Below are 15,000 nucleotides of genomic sequence, written 5' to 3' on the forward strand. Positions count from 1 at the left end.
CGGCCCCGGCGCGGGATGACCCTGGCGTTCGTTGGCAGGTGGAGGCGGCATCAGCTGCGTGCTGCAGGACGGCGAGGTCTTCGAGAAGGCGGGTGTGAACGTGTCCGTGGTGTTCGGGCTCCTGTCCGAGGAGGCGGCGCGGCAGATGCGAAGCAGGGGGAAGTCTCTGAAAGCCAAAGACGGTAAGGTGGCCGGCGGGCAGGGCGGGTACGGGACGGGGACGCCTTCACCCCACCGTTCCCGTGCGGGTTCTCTGAGAGCAGCCTGGCCCTTGAGCAGAACGTGAGGACGGCCGGACGGTTCAACGCTCAAGGGAAGGTGTTGTTTGTGTCATGGTGGTTTCTAAGCAGTAAGCTTGGCAGGTGGAGTTTCATATCCCTAAAAATCTAGGTATTGGAGTGCTTCTCCCTCTGTCTTGCTGCTTTCAGCAATGTGCTGTAGGCGCAGGTTGTTTCTCAATAACGATGCTGTAGCGCAACAGTGAAACAGCGCAGGAGTTGCGTACCAAAGAGGTGGAGGGAAGGAACCAAAAAGACTCAAAGGCTAAAGAGGATTCAACCCATGTTTGCGTAGCAAAGGGTAACTGTGAGGACTGGGAGTGGTGGAAAGCCTTAGCAGGGCCTTACATTTTAAGTAGCCTTCATCTAATGGGTGCTGTAACATACTGTTGCATTTTAGGACAAGTACGAGAAAAAAGCTTTTAGTTAGGTGCACAGAAATGTGTGGATGAGAAGTAAATTGCCCATTGATCGATAACTAGGGTGACCCAACATGAGAAATTTTCTTGTAGTGGAACAGTAGCTTGGAACCTAAGGAAAAATTGTGATGTTCCTTAAATGATAATAGATTATTTGAAGAACTGAAGGCTTCTTTTCATGCCTCTTCTTATCTAGGGAAACTGCCTTTTTGCGCCATGGGTGTGAGCTCCGTTATCCATCCGAAGAACCCTCATGTCCCAACCATGCACTTCAATTACAGATACTTTGAAATTGAAGAAGCGGACGGTAAGAATTTTAATCCAATGAAGTATGTACAAAATGCCTGACTCCACGTGAAGGAAGTGTGAACACATGGCGAGGGTAAGAGGTTAAGGACTGGTCCAGGTTTGTTCCCAGCTGTGCCAAGAGTCTGTTCTGTAGCACTGGATCTCTTAATCTCTTCGTTTGTGCATTTGTAAAATCAGTGTGATGTGTGCATCTGGTAAAGGGGTTTCTGATTTAAGTTAAAATGTAGGAGGTTATAAATACATGTAAAACATATTAAAAGAAGCAACTCTAGAATTAATAGAAGAAAGGTCTGTGAAGGACTGATAAGCATTCTCGTCAGGATGTACCTTTGTCTCAGAAGCTTGGGGGGTGTACTGTCAGAAACATCACTCTAACTGCATTGTGCCTTTTGTCTCCGAGTTTCTGCAACTTGCCGCTGTCAGAAGCAGGGCTCCAGGCTAGGTGGTGAAATGCTGAGAGGCCATCTGTACCTTGGGACAGTGTATGTACTGTCAGAAGCTCAAAGAGAGTTTTCTTTCAGTTATTTTGCCAGAGCATTATGGGTCATTTCTAGCCAATTACTTCCCTGGCTTTAATGTTCCCTTTCTTTGGCATGCAGTAAAATGTTTCTGGATTCTTGAATAAGAGTTGCCAGCCCATCTTGTGAAATTGATCTCCTGTAGTCAGGGTCAGTTGTCCAAAATACTGAACAAATGGTTTTCACTGCTTTGAAGTTTGTTTCATGTTTTCCTGAATTCACTGGTCATTGCACTACCTCGAGCTCAAATTTTTCATGTTTGAGGTTTAGGGACACCACTGAATAATGATTTTGTTTTGTATTGTAAAAGTAGTTGTTCTTGGTGAACCAGTAGTAACATATTGCTGTTTGGAAGTTTAAAAGGAAAATGTTGCTGTGTGCCTCTCTTCTATAGGAACTAAACAGTGGTGGTTTGGTGGTGGGACGGACCTCACGCCAACTTACTTGAATGAAGAGGATGCCGTTCATTTTCACAAGACTCTAAAAGAAGCCTGTGACAAGCATGATCTGAAGCTGTATCCCAAGTACAAGAAATGGTATGTGGGGAGAGATGTGCTTGGGTTCCTTTTGTGGGAGCAGAAGGTGGCACTGGGTATTGCGACTTAAATGTACTCTAGGAACAGAAGGTTCTGCTGTCTTTTGAAAAGTATCAGCAAACCCTAATGAAAATAAGCAGATGTGTACTGGGACAAAATGTAGTCTAAAACAATCTCTTATTTACAGAGGCCTGAGTTTTTCAAATCAGAGGGCTGACAGCTAGGATCGTAAGTCTATGGCCCAAATAAAAACCAAGCTGACTCTACAAGATTGTGTAAGCCACAGACTTCACTAGGCAACTTAAAAATTCTTTTTAGCCTCTGGTGTTAAACTAGGGCAAGACTTTTGCCCCATGGACTTGCACAAATTCTGCTTACAGTGAACTCATGGTAAATGTGCATGATTTTAGTGTGAGCTCTTGGGCCAGTGCTGCAGTTCTGAAAATCCCACTCCAGTTTTTTCTGCCTTCACTCTGACCTCCATGACTTTTTTTTTTTTTTTGCCAGGTAGGTAAAGGAGCTTGTCCTTGATGTAGAAGGTCCATAATTTTGATGGAGCTGTACTTTTTTTTCCAGTGACACATTCACTGAGAGTTAACAACGTATTCTCTAAAGATGCAACCTTTGAATGTTCTTCTTGAGCTGAGAGATAAAAGTGATGGGATCCTTCTCTGTTCAGTGGAGGCTTGCTGCTCTGTGTCTGATAATCCTATCTACAACAAGCTGTAGTATCCAGGAAGGAGGGGTTACCCTTTTGTAAGCTACCAGGTCTTGTCTGAGGACAGGAGATAAAGTGGGTGTTGTAGCTCGGGTGGCAACCACTTAGTAGAGAAGCACATCTTACAACCTTAAGACTACAGTCTTGCTTTCTGAGGAATTTTTGCATGGTAGTTCGGTGTCTGCCTTAATGGTCAGGTTGTTTGCAGCATAAGTAGGCTAGTAATGCCAGCTGCAGGGGCTCGCAGAGAAGGACTCCTGTTCTTAGTCTGAGGGCAGCTCAGGGCAGGACTAACTGTATCCCATGTACAAAGGCAGTTTTCTCAGTCCCAGCATGAGTGTTCCTGTAAGCAGCAGCTGTGTAGGGGCATGCGGTCCTCATTGCCAGAGCAGTGCCAATCTCCTCTGAGCTTCTACTAATTAGCGTTGCCCCTTTTCCCAACTTCTCAAACATAAAAGCTCTTGTTACATTTACCATGCTGTCTTCCTGATGTAGCTTTAGCTTTAAGACTTCCGTCAGGTTTGTTCTCTTCTGCATTTCTGACTCAGCCTTTTTTCCTAACAATTCCTGCTGCCATAAAATAAAAAAGCTGATCATCCCAGTGATAAAAAAATACCTTAGGTTATCTGTTACATCTCCACATCTGCTATGGCCATGCCATTTATATTGCTTGAGAACAGTGACTGTGGATGGATACATGTATGGAAAACTAGTCCTAAAGGAAGGCAAGGTTTCCTTGCTGTTGATGGTTTCTGCTTCCTACTTCCCTTCCATTTCTCCCCCACGTGAAGACTTGCAGGGCATGGCTGCTCCAGCAAGCAACTATAAGCAAGATAGGGTGTGGATACAGTGAATCAGCTAATTTATAGAGATTGCACACCTCCATAGTCCCAGTAAATACAAAAGAGATTAATTGCCTCCCTATGGTAGGATAAGCTGCACTTACTCCTTCATAAACTTGAACATGAGCCATGAAAAGCCACTGCTAGAATGACTCTGTCTTCCAAGTTTATCTATTAAAAAGCCTTTTTCCAAGGAAGGCTGCCTCGTTTTCGATTTTTCCTTAAGTGACAGTGGCTTTCTTATCTGGTCTTGGGTTTTTAGATTCTTTCAGTTTTGATGCAGAAAATCAATTATTTTACTAGAATGGCAAAAAGAATAAAGATCTCTTCCAAGTTTATTTTGAGTTCATCTGAAAACTGTACAAATAATTTGGGATCTACATATAATTCTGGGAATGAAATCTAGAAGCAGCCCTTAAGGTGAAGTTTTGAAATCAGGTGTCCCTCCTCTGTATAGGTAGAGGATATGGATTTGCTCACTCTACGTGGAAGCATCTGCTATGGTGTTTGAGTGTTAAGTGTTCAGTGACTGTTGCAGAGACTGTTTAATCAGAGCTTTTACTGTACGCAGGAGTACTTTCCAGATGGTGCTGTACCATCCTGGCTCTCAACTCTCAGTGAAACAGTGGGGCACCTGGCACTGCAGGAACTGACTTGTGGTCAATATTTCACTAGTGCCGTCTTGTGCCACATAGCTGTTTGGAGTTCTGTTCATTTCTTTGAATATTGTGGATGATATTAATAATAGTCTGCTGCTGCTTCTAGGTGTGATGACTACTTCTATATCAAGCACCGTGGCGAGCGAAGAGGGATTGGAGGCATATTCTTTGACGATGTGGACTCTCCCTCCAAGGAGGAAGTATTCCAGTTTGTGAAGAGTTGTGCCAAAGCTGTTGTTCCTTGTTACGTTCCCATTGTGAAAAGGCACTGCCATGACTCCTTCACACCAGAGGAAAAGCTATGGCAGCAGCTTCGGAGAGGACGGTGAGTACTGAAGGAGCAAAAGAATACATGGGAGGTGGATTATGCTGGCGAGAAAAAAAATGAGGTAGTTCTTCATGGTTGCAGGTTTATGTCCTGTTGTGGTATGGGCTAAGTTTGGGAGAGTGCTCTAAAGCTCGCCAGAGAATTTCAACATTTTTGTGCACAGAACTAATTTTGAAATCCAATGCTAGATTGCCAAGGAGGGTGCAAAGGTACTAGCGCACCTTCATCTGTATCTCCCACTCTCCCATGCTGCAGCACAAGCAACCCATACAAAATGCCACAGTTTCTCTCCAACTCCTTCAAAACCCATGAGAAGCTGCTGCTTTTTAACAGGCAAAGGGATGCGTGCATGTGTGCTGGGTGTCCTGAATTCCTGCCCTCTCCTGCAGCCCAATGATACAGGATATAGGACTGCCCTGTGACATGAGGAGCATAAAAGGGGTGAGGGAGTCATGCTTCCTATTCAGTAATGAAGCTAAACCCCAGAAAGTCATGAAATAACTGTACCCAAGAGTACTTTTCAGCTTCTTACATACATATTTATTCCATGTGATCTTGGCATTGAAATGAGGACGCAGTGAACTGTTTGTAAAGGAATAAAGATACAGAGGGGTTCTGTTTTTCTGGCATGGTCCAAAGTCACTGTAACTTAAAAGACTTTGGAGGATGCTTGTTAATGTGAACTGTTAATGCTGCAAAAGCTTAAGTACATTGGCAGATACAGTTGTACTCTTTCTCTGTGTCCTGTGATTGTGTAAGCATATGGCGAAATGAGCATACATGTGCTTTGTGCAGAACCAGGGGGTCTTTAGTTTCTGCCTCTTCTGCAGAGCAATCTGTGAGAGTGGCATAGAGAGGGCTTAAGCATTCAAGTTTAGATCGCTAGTCGGCAGCAGTTACTCAAATAAGTGTATATGCTTAATTTGGTGGGACTGTTCCTGGGAGTGTTGGGCTTTCAGGATGCAGTCTGTGGATGGGATTTAATAAGGGGGAATAGCTTCTTTAAGCTGCAGCCGGGACCACCTCATGAGGCCTGCTTATTTCCCTGGATCTGTTTGCAGGTTATTGGGCTAGGTAAAGCTCTCCATTTCTGCAAATAGATAACAGCTCCTCCCTTCCTGTACCTCTCTTAAGTACTAATACCTCAGTACTGGTTATTACGATAACCCCTGCTGAACTGTCTCTGCTCTGTTCCTATGCTGGGGGCACAAAACCATCTATTCCGGCATTTAAAAGTCCCAGTCAGTACTCTGAAGCTGTGTGACTTCTACTGCTTTCCAGATCTCCCCAAGAAACAGAAAATCTTATTCTGACCCTGCTGCTTATGTGTCCTTCAACATGGAGGACTGCACAGTAGTTTTTCCTGTGGTCATTTCCAGTTCCTTTAAGGCTCTTTTTAATGTCTGACACCACCACACAAAAGAGTGCTAGCATAACCAAGCTAAACTTGGTGTCAAGCTTGCCAGCAGGGTTGAGACCTGGGAGAAGTAAGCTAGTAGAGCACCACGCAGAATGCTCTCCTTTGAATAGTTTGTCTGCTCTAGTTTGTTAGCTAAGGTCATTACATCCGATGCTTTGTGGAGTGGCAAGGTCACACCTGCATTCCTATGCAGAGGATGCTAGAGAACAGATGGCCCCAAAACAGGGCTCATTCTGACACCCAACACAGCAGAAAGACAGGCTGGTTTTGTCTGATGTCTGCCAGTTGAAGAGGCACAACCAACTTCTGATAATGGACTTGTTTTTCCTGTTGCATCTCTTCGCTCCCCATAGGTATGTAGAGTTCAACTTGGTTTATGACAGAGGTACAAAGTTTGGCCTCCTGACACCAGGATCAAGAATTGAAAGCATTCTTATGTCTCTGCCACTGACTGCAAGGTAAGGGCATAGTTATATGGAGTTGCAGGTAGGCACTGTTCTTGTTAAAATACTTCGTAGGATTAAATCAAAGGTCTGTCCTGGTGTCCAGTCTCTTTAACAGCGGTTAGTTCATGCCTGATCCAAGAACTGGCCAAATACATGCAGATGCTTCTCTGGTCTTCTGCACTCACCCAATCGCCACTAATGTGTGGCCTAGATATTTTCTGACAAAAAAAGTTGTGTTTTTTGGGCTTAGTACCTCTTGATAGATTTTTCCCTCCTCGCTTCATGGGTTTTTGTTTAGTAGCTCTTTGAAACCATGTGAGCTTCCGGCAGTCCTGACAAGCCTGTGGCAAGGACTTCCACAGTTTAGCTGTGTGTTGTATGAAGAAGTGCCTCTTTGTTCTCTACTTGCACCTGATGACTTCATTCGACTTTTCAGATTTTCTTCCTGTTAATTTTCTCCATAAGTTCTTACTTTACTTGCTTCTGTTTTTTTCCTTGTTTTCCAGGCTGATGAGTCCCACTCATTTTAATTTTTGTACAGTAGCTGTTCCATACCGTTGATCACATTTGCTACTTTCTCTAGGCTTAAGTTTTCTATGCCCTTCCTGAACTGGGGGATAAGGAACAGACAACATAAGCTACATATGTGTATCCAAGATGCAGGTGTGCTGCTGACTCATACAGTGGCATAATGATGTTTTAGTTCATTATTCCTTTCATAATCCTAATATGCTGTTTGCTGGTTTTGACTGCTGCTAAGCATTGAGCTGGCTTTTTCGTAGAATTGTTATGATGCCAAGATCTTTTCTGGGCAATAAAAGTTAACTCAGTCTCTCAATGTGTATGCAACTTTTTTCTGTGTGCATCCCTTCAGATCAGTCAACGGTGAATTTCACCTACCATTTTATTGCTCAGTTGCTTGGCTCGATATTTACTCTTTTCAACTGCCTTTTTAGGTTTTGACCTATCTTGCTTAATCTTGCAATATCAGCAAACCCTGTCACTTACTATTTACTCCCCTTTTTAGGTTGCTTTTAGATATGAATAGCACAGGCCCTATCATGAACTTCATAAACTTCATTAGTGACCTCCCTCCTCTAGGAAAACTGACCTTTGCCTGCTATCCCTTAACCAGGAAGGCACTCATGTTCTCACCATATAGCTTCATCCCGCTCCCAACACTAGATGTGTCCCTGACCTGGTGGTGTAGCATGGTCCTATCTTTTGATTTCATTGCTGGGATGATCTGGTTTTGCTTGTTTTCGTCAAAACAAATAGCTCGCTTCACAGCATGAATGGGTCCTTCCTGGGGAAAAAAAAAAGGAAAAAGGTTGTACTCATCCGTTTGTGACTGCTGACACTTTTCTTCCTCTGTCATGACCCTTTTAACTGCCTTTTCAATAAATAGTGGTCTCTCATCACCTTTGTTTTTAAAACTAAGATTCAGCAAGGACTTGTAGGGGTTCCAGTCCAGCTTCTGGAAAAACTAGGTCTTGTGTCCTCACTGTCAAAATTGTCTGGGTTCCTTTTTTTTGCTCGTCTTCCTCATGATACTAGTGTGTCACAAGAGACTGCTAGAAGATCTTTGCAAATAAACCTGCATACATTGTGGGGCAGGGGACACTGCTCTTTCCTTTTTCTTTGTTCTTTCAGCCTTTCCAGAAGTTGGGAAGAAGATTGAGCTAACATTTCTCCTGTTTATTCCTGTATTATTTGTTTTTACTGAACTTAATCACTTGTAGCTGTATCTGTCACCTGATCTGAGAGTGCCAACTGTGTATGTAGCTGTGCATCCTGAGAAAAGGCAACTCAAGTCCAAATGTAGCCTGGTGTGGGAGAGGTCATTGCCAGCTGGGTAGTCTGAGTGAGTTTCCCCTCTCCCTGCAGGTGGGAGTACATGCACACTCCTCCAGAGAGCTCGAGAGAAGCAGAAATCCTGGAGGTTCTGCGCAATCCCAAAGACTGGGTGCACTGACACGGATTGTGAACAAGATGGATTGCTTACACTGAGCCATTATGAAAGAACAGGAACGCCTGCAAACCAGCTCATTCAAACTGCTGTTGCATGGCGTTTTAGTATAGCTATTTATACTCTTACCTGGTGCCTTAATAATGCTGTAGACTTGTAACTTGCAAATATGTGAACTCATTCTTTAAGATTGATCAGCTAATGTTATCATCCTGTTGATGTTGCCTTGTGAAGGACTGCTGATACCCTCACAGGACTACTGTGCATGCTTAAGAACTTCCTCAACTGATTTGTTTGACTGCAACATGGTAAAACTACTGTGAAGTGTTTTCCCAGTGGAATGAAAGCATTATCTATGCCTAAATAGCACTGCTTACTCTTGGAAAGTGTTGGGATGTTTTAGATATATATTTTTTTTAAAGAATAAAGGGAATATTGGGTATGATTTTAAACCTTAAACCCTGCTTTCAGGAAGTTGTGGTACTTAATCATGTACATTTTCATGCTATTCACATTGACTTTGGTTGGCAGGGGCGGGGGGTATGTTTTCAGATGTATTGCAGCAGCATGACTTGACTGATCAGTGATGGGGAGATTCTGGGTTAGGGTCCCAGTCTCACCTGCTGGGAGAAGGCTGGCTGTCTATTTTGAGGAGAAAATCTTTCAGCACTGTGCATCTCGGTTGTGATCAAGACAGGATAACAACCTGCCTCGGGCCAGCTTCTTTGCCGGGGAGGTCAGGGGCAGCCCAGGAAGCTGTTGGGTGTTGACCCGAGATCCTCCCAATAGCACTTCATACTGCTCCCAGTCCCGGGCTGATTGTTCCTTCTTCCCCGGCATGAACCTCGTCGGGGACCCCGCGGGGAAAAGCAAGGGCAGCAGGTCCTGTACCCTCCCCGGAAAAAGTAACACCTCCCCGTCGGGGAATCGAACCCCGGTCTCCCGCGTGACAGGCGGGGATACTCACCACTATACTAACGAGGAGTGGTGTGATAGCCAGTTGACTTCCCGCCAGGACGTGGTACGACGTCTCCTTTGGCGGGTTTCCGGCCTGCGGGTGGCGGCTGGCCCGGCGCCCGCGCAGGGCGGGGAGAGGCGCCCCTCCACGCCGGCTCACGCTCGCTGCCCTCTGATCGCCGAAGTCAAGTTTCCCCTTGGGGGCTACCGTCTTCATACGTCCTCCTCTAAAATAAAATAAAGAACATTCAGTAAAAGCCAGCGATCGCCTCACCTCCAAAAGAAAAAAAAAAGACAGAATGGCCCGTACGGGGATCGAACCCGCGACCTTGGCGTTATTAGCACCACGCTCTAACCAACTGAGCTAACCGGCCAATCTGAGCAACATCCTGCGCGTCCACGCAGCTCACGCCCTCCCACGGACACGCCGCAGCTGGAAGCGCTGCCGGGAGCTGCCCCCGCGGCCGCCGCACCCGCAGCGTTACCGCGCCCGGTGTTTTTAAAGACCGCGTCGGCGAGACGTTTCAGGGAGCTCTGGCAGAGCAGCAGGGACATTAACCGGGGTGACGGTAATTGCTAAAATGGACATTTTCAAAATTCTCAGTTTTGTCTGCGCCCCCCTCCTCCGGTCCGCGGGCGGCGTTCACCGGCGGCACGGAGCGGCTCGGCAGGGCCGCACACGGACTCGCGCCTCCCGGCGGGGGGGGGCAGTCCCACCGAAACGACCCGCCACGCTTTCCCCTTCAGCTCCCCAAGCGGCTCCCGCCCGCGGGAACACGGACGCCGCCGCCGCTCCGGAGCAGCTCCCGATCGTCTCCCTCCCTCACGCCCGCGCCGCGGACGGGGCTGCGGTGGGAGGAGGAGGAGCAGGAGCGCTCCCCGGGGGTAAAAGGCGACGCCTCCTCCCCGTCGGGGAATCGAACCCCGGTCTCCCGCGTGACAGGCGGGGATACTCACCACTATACTAACGAGGAGCGGGGTGCGGGCGCTGCCCCCCCCGCCGAGCCCCAAGAGCCGCCTTCGGGGCCCCCGCCCGCCCTCGGTGCCATCTCGCTGCGAGCGGAGTGCATACAAAAGCACTCTCCGCAAAAAAGATTGCAAACCTGCCACTAGAAGACTGATATGAGGAGACAGTCATAGATCTGGTGTAAGAAAATCTGGAGCTAGAAAGGAATAGGACAGGAGCTATCTGATGCAAAAAAGAGCAGAAAGACCCAGATGTGCCTGAAGAAGAAACAGAAACCCACAAAATAAAGGCTTCTAAGTTGAAAAAGCATAATTTATCAGTGAGATATAGGGGCTTAAATAAAAATAATTGTGGGCAGTCCAGAAAAAATAATTATTTAGTTAGCTGCACATCTGGAAGAATCTGCAAAAAGCCATATACCTAAGAAAAGCAAACCTGACGTACTCCAAATTCCATAGGCAGTGTTTTCCTTTTGTGGCCCCTCAGCAGCATCGCTAGGTCACTAACACTGTGGGACTCCAAGACTGTAGGTTTTTGTCTGTCAAAGAGACCCCAGTCCTCAGGAAGCTGATCAAAAGATTCATAGTACTGAAGCAATACGACCACTCCAAATGCCAGCTGAAGAGTACCTGTCATAAGCAGAATATAGATTTTAAACTCCAGTCTGTCTCATGCTCTCTTGTTAAACACACTTTTAAAGGATTTTGTTGGAACCCTGAGATCAAGAAACATCATAACAAAAACACTAGTCAGAGAAGAGAGAAGCTTTAAGGTTGACTTTATATTTCTGCTATTGTAAGGCAGACCTCATCTCACCGTAAACTAATTTCAGAATAATGAATTAACTAAATTTAAAGCACAGAACAGTGCAATTCTACACTCTTGCATCCTTTTGTCCTGATGCTGACAGCCAAATAACTTTGAACACTTGGATTCATCATCATTAATTTTTGTGCATATTCCGGTGGTTCTTGATTATAAAATGGAACAGTAAAAATAAGCAAAAGCACATTGTTCCAGTAATATCAGCTGCAGAAACAGGGAAGTGAAGGAAGGGTAAGAGAGAGCAACAATTGCGTTAGCATCAAACATGTTTTTTTCTCAACAGTTAAGTTCTGTGAGGGGAGAAATGGGAAGCCACTGTACTTTCAAAGACGAGAGCAGTTTCAGAAATCCCTGAGCTATGCACGTCTTCCTTAAAAACATTTTTATGACGTACTCTATTTTCAAACCTGCAGAAGGGGCTGAACTGTTGAAGAACATCCAGGAGAGAATCTGTATCACTTACAGCTCTGCTCCCATTTTCTGCTGCAAAACATACACTCTTTACCATAGTACACTAGGCTGAAAACTGTAGTAGTTCAGAAGCTGATCTGCATGCAGACAGGACACTACTTCCTTGCAGTCAAACTGTGGCTCAGGATTTTTAGGGTAGATGATGACTAAGAACAGTAACATTTTCAGCATACAGTTTTAATCAGATGCCCTGAGCTTGTCTGAACCCTCACTGACATTAAAGAAATACAGCCATAAAATAATTTGTCCTCTTAAAAACAAAAACAACAACAAAAAAAACCCCACACAAACCAAAATGACACCCACAAGCTTAAGAGATACTTAGATAATTGACAGTGGCAGATTTTAAATATGTCCTAACAAATGCCCTTAAATGAAAACCGAAAGACTTAGCCTGACTTTCCCAAAAGCTTTGAGGAATTTAAGTGCATCAAACACCAAAACAAATACTAGCTTTGCCCCTTAGCGCAGAGACAGACAGGGTAGGTCACCTTTTTAGGGACCAGGATTAATCCCAGACTTTTATCCTTAAAGCAGTGGCTTGTTCTCTAGCCTCTCTTAGTTTTGCACTAAGCCTGGAAAACTCTTGAGGGCTGCGCACTGAAAAAAAACCCAACCTTGACCACAAAAGACATGCTGAGCTACCTGGCACACCAACCAAGGCAATTCCCGTCACAGGGGGAATTGGCATTAACAATCTAACAGAACCGCTGGGATAAGACCTCCAGAGCAGGAGATTGCTCAGTAAAGAAAGAACAACTGGGAATTTGCACATCAGCAGCCAGAAGAAGCAACTGCAATGAAACACAGTGCTTTCCAGTAATCTTATATGCCATACACATGAAACCACAAACATAATCTAAAAGCTTTGCTTTTTGCTGAGTTTGATCTGCCTCTGCAGTCTTTTGCTCCATCTGTGCTCATCCTCCTCTTCATCCTCGCTTATTGGCACGCAAGAAGACATACCCATTATTTGGGCAATCACACTTGATACATTAGTTTCCAGAATGGAAAATTACAAAGGACAAGTCAGAATCCTTCTGAGAACTGACAGACTATTAAAAAAAAAGTAGACTGGAAACCAGTTTATTACCTCAGTTTATGAAAGTTCACATTAGCACTGGAACAAATAAGATTTGTGTCTTTCTGCAACACAACAGGTCCTTTGCAAAGTGCCTAGGGATTTCAGAAATAACTCAAACCCTTTTTAAAATGCACTTTGAAGTTTGCCCGTACTTTAAGACTGTAAATAGATTTTAGCCCTCATGTTTGGTTAGGAGAGGGTCTCTTGGCTTTAGTATGATAGTCTATGCTGCTACTCTTTCCCCTTACCACGTGCAGAAGTCAAAATTTTCCAAGCAATACAGGAATTTTTGCTGCATATTGCCACATAGATCAAAGAAGTCTAAAAACAAAGCTAAGGGAATACATGAAATTATGTGCTGTTTATAAAGTGTTGTGATTTAACCCTAGCCAGCAACTAAGCACCACGGAGCCGCTCACTTACTTCCCCCCCACCCAGTGGGATGGGGGTGAGAATCAGGAGAAAAAAGGTAAAACTCATGGGTTGAGATATGAACAGCTTAACAGAACAGAAAGGAAGAATATAATAATGATAATAATAACAATAATAAAACGACAATAATAATAATACTAAAAATAATTGGAATATACAAAACAAGTGATGCACAATGCAATTGCTTACCACTTGCCAACCAATGCACAGTCAGTTCCCAAGCAGTGATCCCCCACTCAGGCCAACTCCCCCCAGTTTATATATTCAACATGATGTCACATGGCATGGAATACCCCCTTTGGCCAGTTTGGGTCAGCTGTCCTGGCTGTGTCCCCTCCCAACTTCTTGTGCCCCTCCAGCCTTCTTGCTGGCTGGGTATGAGAAGCTGAAAAATCCTTGACTTAGTCTAAACATTACTTGGCAAAACCTGAAAACATCAGTGTGTTATCAACATTCTTCTTTCATACTGAACCCAAAACATAGCACTGTACCAGCAACTAGGAAGACAATTAACTCTATCCCAGCCAAAACCAGGACATAAAGAAATAGCATTACTGAATTCAAGTGTCTTGGTTTTGCCACTGCATTTGTCTGTGAAAGCTTTTAATGACAATGTGCAAAGATTTGATGTAGCTTTGGCAGCAGAAAAATTCTGAGCTGACTGTCTTTGTGGACTGCCTTTTGTGTCATCTAACTTGCTCTGAGAAGATCCTAGAAGTCAGAATCTGTATTTTTCTTAATGGGATCCACTGTATTCAGCCAGCATGAGTTTAGGTGTCTTCCAAAGGTGCTCTTCCCCTTTGCCAACAGTCTGCAAAGCTTAATCTCTATCTTTTTACACTGCCATATTATTAAGCCTGATCCTTTTTTTTTTAAGTTCTTCCAAAGTTATTTATCACTCAGTCCTTTGAAAATACCCTTTTCCAAGAAAATGATGAAATAATTATTTCAGTATTTAAAAAAAACCCCAAGCAGCACAGTTTGTATTGCTTCTATAATATATAAATATTGTGTCAATATAGTTCAAAATACATTTCTCTGTCTTTCAAGATGAGAAGGATGCCTAGGGAGAGGTATATATTCTTTGTGCTTTCTGGAGTAAGAAATTAGTTAGCTAAGTAACTGTATTCTCAAATGTTGCTTCAGGAACATACAGGTGAAAGATGCTGAATCTCTGATGACAGATATTTGTCTAAATATAATAATTAGAAATAAATGTTTGAAATACATGTCATCTTTTGCCTTCTCTAATGAGTCAAATTTAATACCTTTGACCTCTTCCCTTTCCTTTTCCAGGAAAAGCAATGTAACCCAACTTTGTAATATCACATAGTCAGAGGAAGAACTTGGCCAGGGATGACGGTAACATGAACCTTACTTTTGCCGTCTTAATTATGGTACCTTGCAGATCAGCAATTGTGTCCATATAACTAATTTTTGTACTTCAATTTAGCCAAGAACTCTTCTACCAGATAGTTACGACTTTGCAAACTTTGGAGTCTTAAGGTTGCCTGTAAGTATAATTTTACATTATATTCTACATAAAAGTTTTCTATGATGATTATTTACAAGGAGTCTGTCCTTTCAGACAAATGTATAGGTTTATAGGTTGGTTTTTGTTAACTACAAGAGTGATTTTTCACTTCCTTTGCAGTAATATAATGTAGAAAACTCAGAAATTTTGTAGCTACTGCTGTAAGTTGTGATCCTGCCTGTTAGTTATTAGTATCACTGCTGGCTATTCACCAAGGTTTGCTATTGTTCCTGACATGAGGGCAAATAATTAACTTTAATACACAATCTGTCAGAAATACACTGTAGA

At 44.0% G+C, this 15,000-nt stretch overlaps 1 protein-coding gene and 3 non-coding genes across 4 annotated transcripts in view; 1 reads left to right on the top strand and 3 right to left on the bottom strand.

Moving 5' to 3' along the window:
* CPOX (coproporphyrinogen oxidase) overlaps window positions 1-8,898 on the top strand; it is a 9,170-nt gene extending 272 nt beyond the window's left edge. The window contains exons 2-7 of the mRNA XM_010567374.1: window positions 39-182; window positions 894-1,004; window positions 1,919-2,060; window positions 4,386-4,604; window positions 6,381-6,485; window positions 8,361-8,898. Of these exons, the coding sequence (XP_010565676.1) occupies window positions 39-182; window positions 894-1,004; window positions 1,919-2,060; window positions 4,386-4,604; window positions 6,381-6,485; window positions 8,361-8,448 (809 nt within the window). The 3' untranslated portion in view covers window positions 8,449-8,898. The remainder of the gene's footprint in view (window positions 1-38; window positions 183-893; window positions 1,005-1,918; window positions 2,061-4,385; window positions 4,605-6,380; window positions 6,486-8,360) is intronic.
* Window positions 8,899-9,354: 456 nt separating this feature from the next.
* TRNAD-GUC lies at window positions 9,355-9,426 on the bottom strand. Its single transcript has one exon. It is a non-coding gene; the product is annotated as a tRNA-Asp (tRNA).
* A 273-nt stretch (window positions 9,427-9,699) lies between these two features.
* TRNAI-AAU lies at window positions 9,700-9,773 on the bottom strand. The gene has a single exon. It is a non-coding gene; the product is annotated as a tRNA-Ile (tRNA).
* Window positions 9,774-10,301: 528 nt separating this feature from the next.
* TRNAD-GUC lies at window positions 10,302-10,373 on the bottom strand. The gene has a single exon. It is a non-coding gene; the product is annotated as a tRNA-Asp (tRNA).
* Window positions 10,374-15,000: the final 4,627 nt, after the last annotated feature.

The sequence above is a fragment of the Haliaeetus leucocephalus genome, unplaced genomic scaffold (genome assembly GCF_000737465.1).
Source record: "Haliaeetus leucocephalus isolate CR32 unplaced genomic scaffold, Haliaeetus_leucocephalus-4.0 Scaffold228, whole genome shotgun sequence".
In the NCBI taxonomy this organism is placed as follows: Eukaryota; Metazoa; Chordata; class Aves; order Accipitriformes; family Accipitridae; genus Haliaeetus; species Haliaeetus leucocephalus.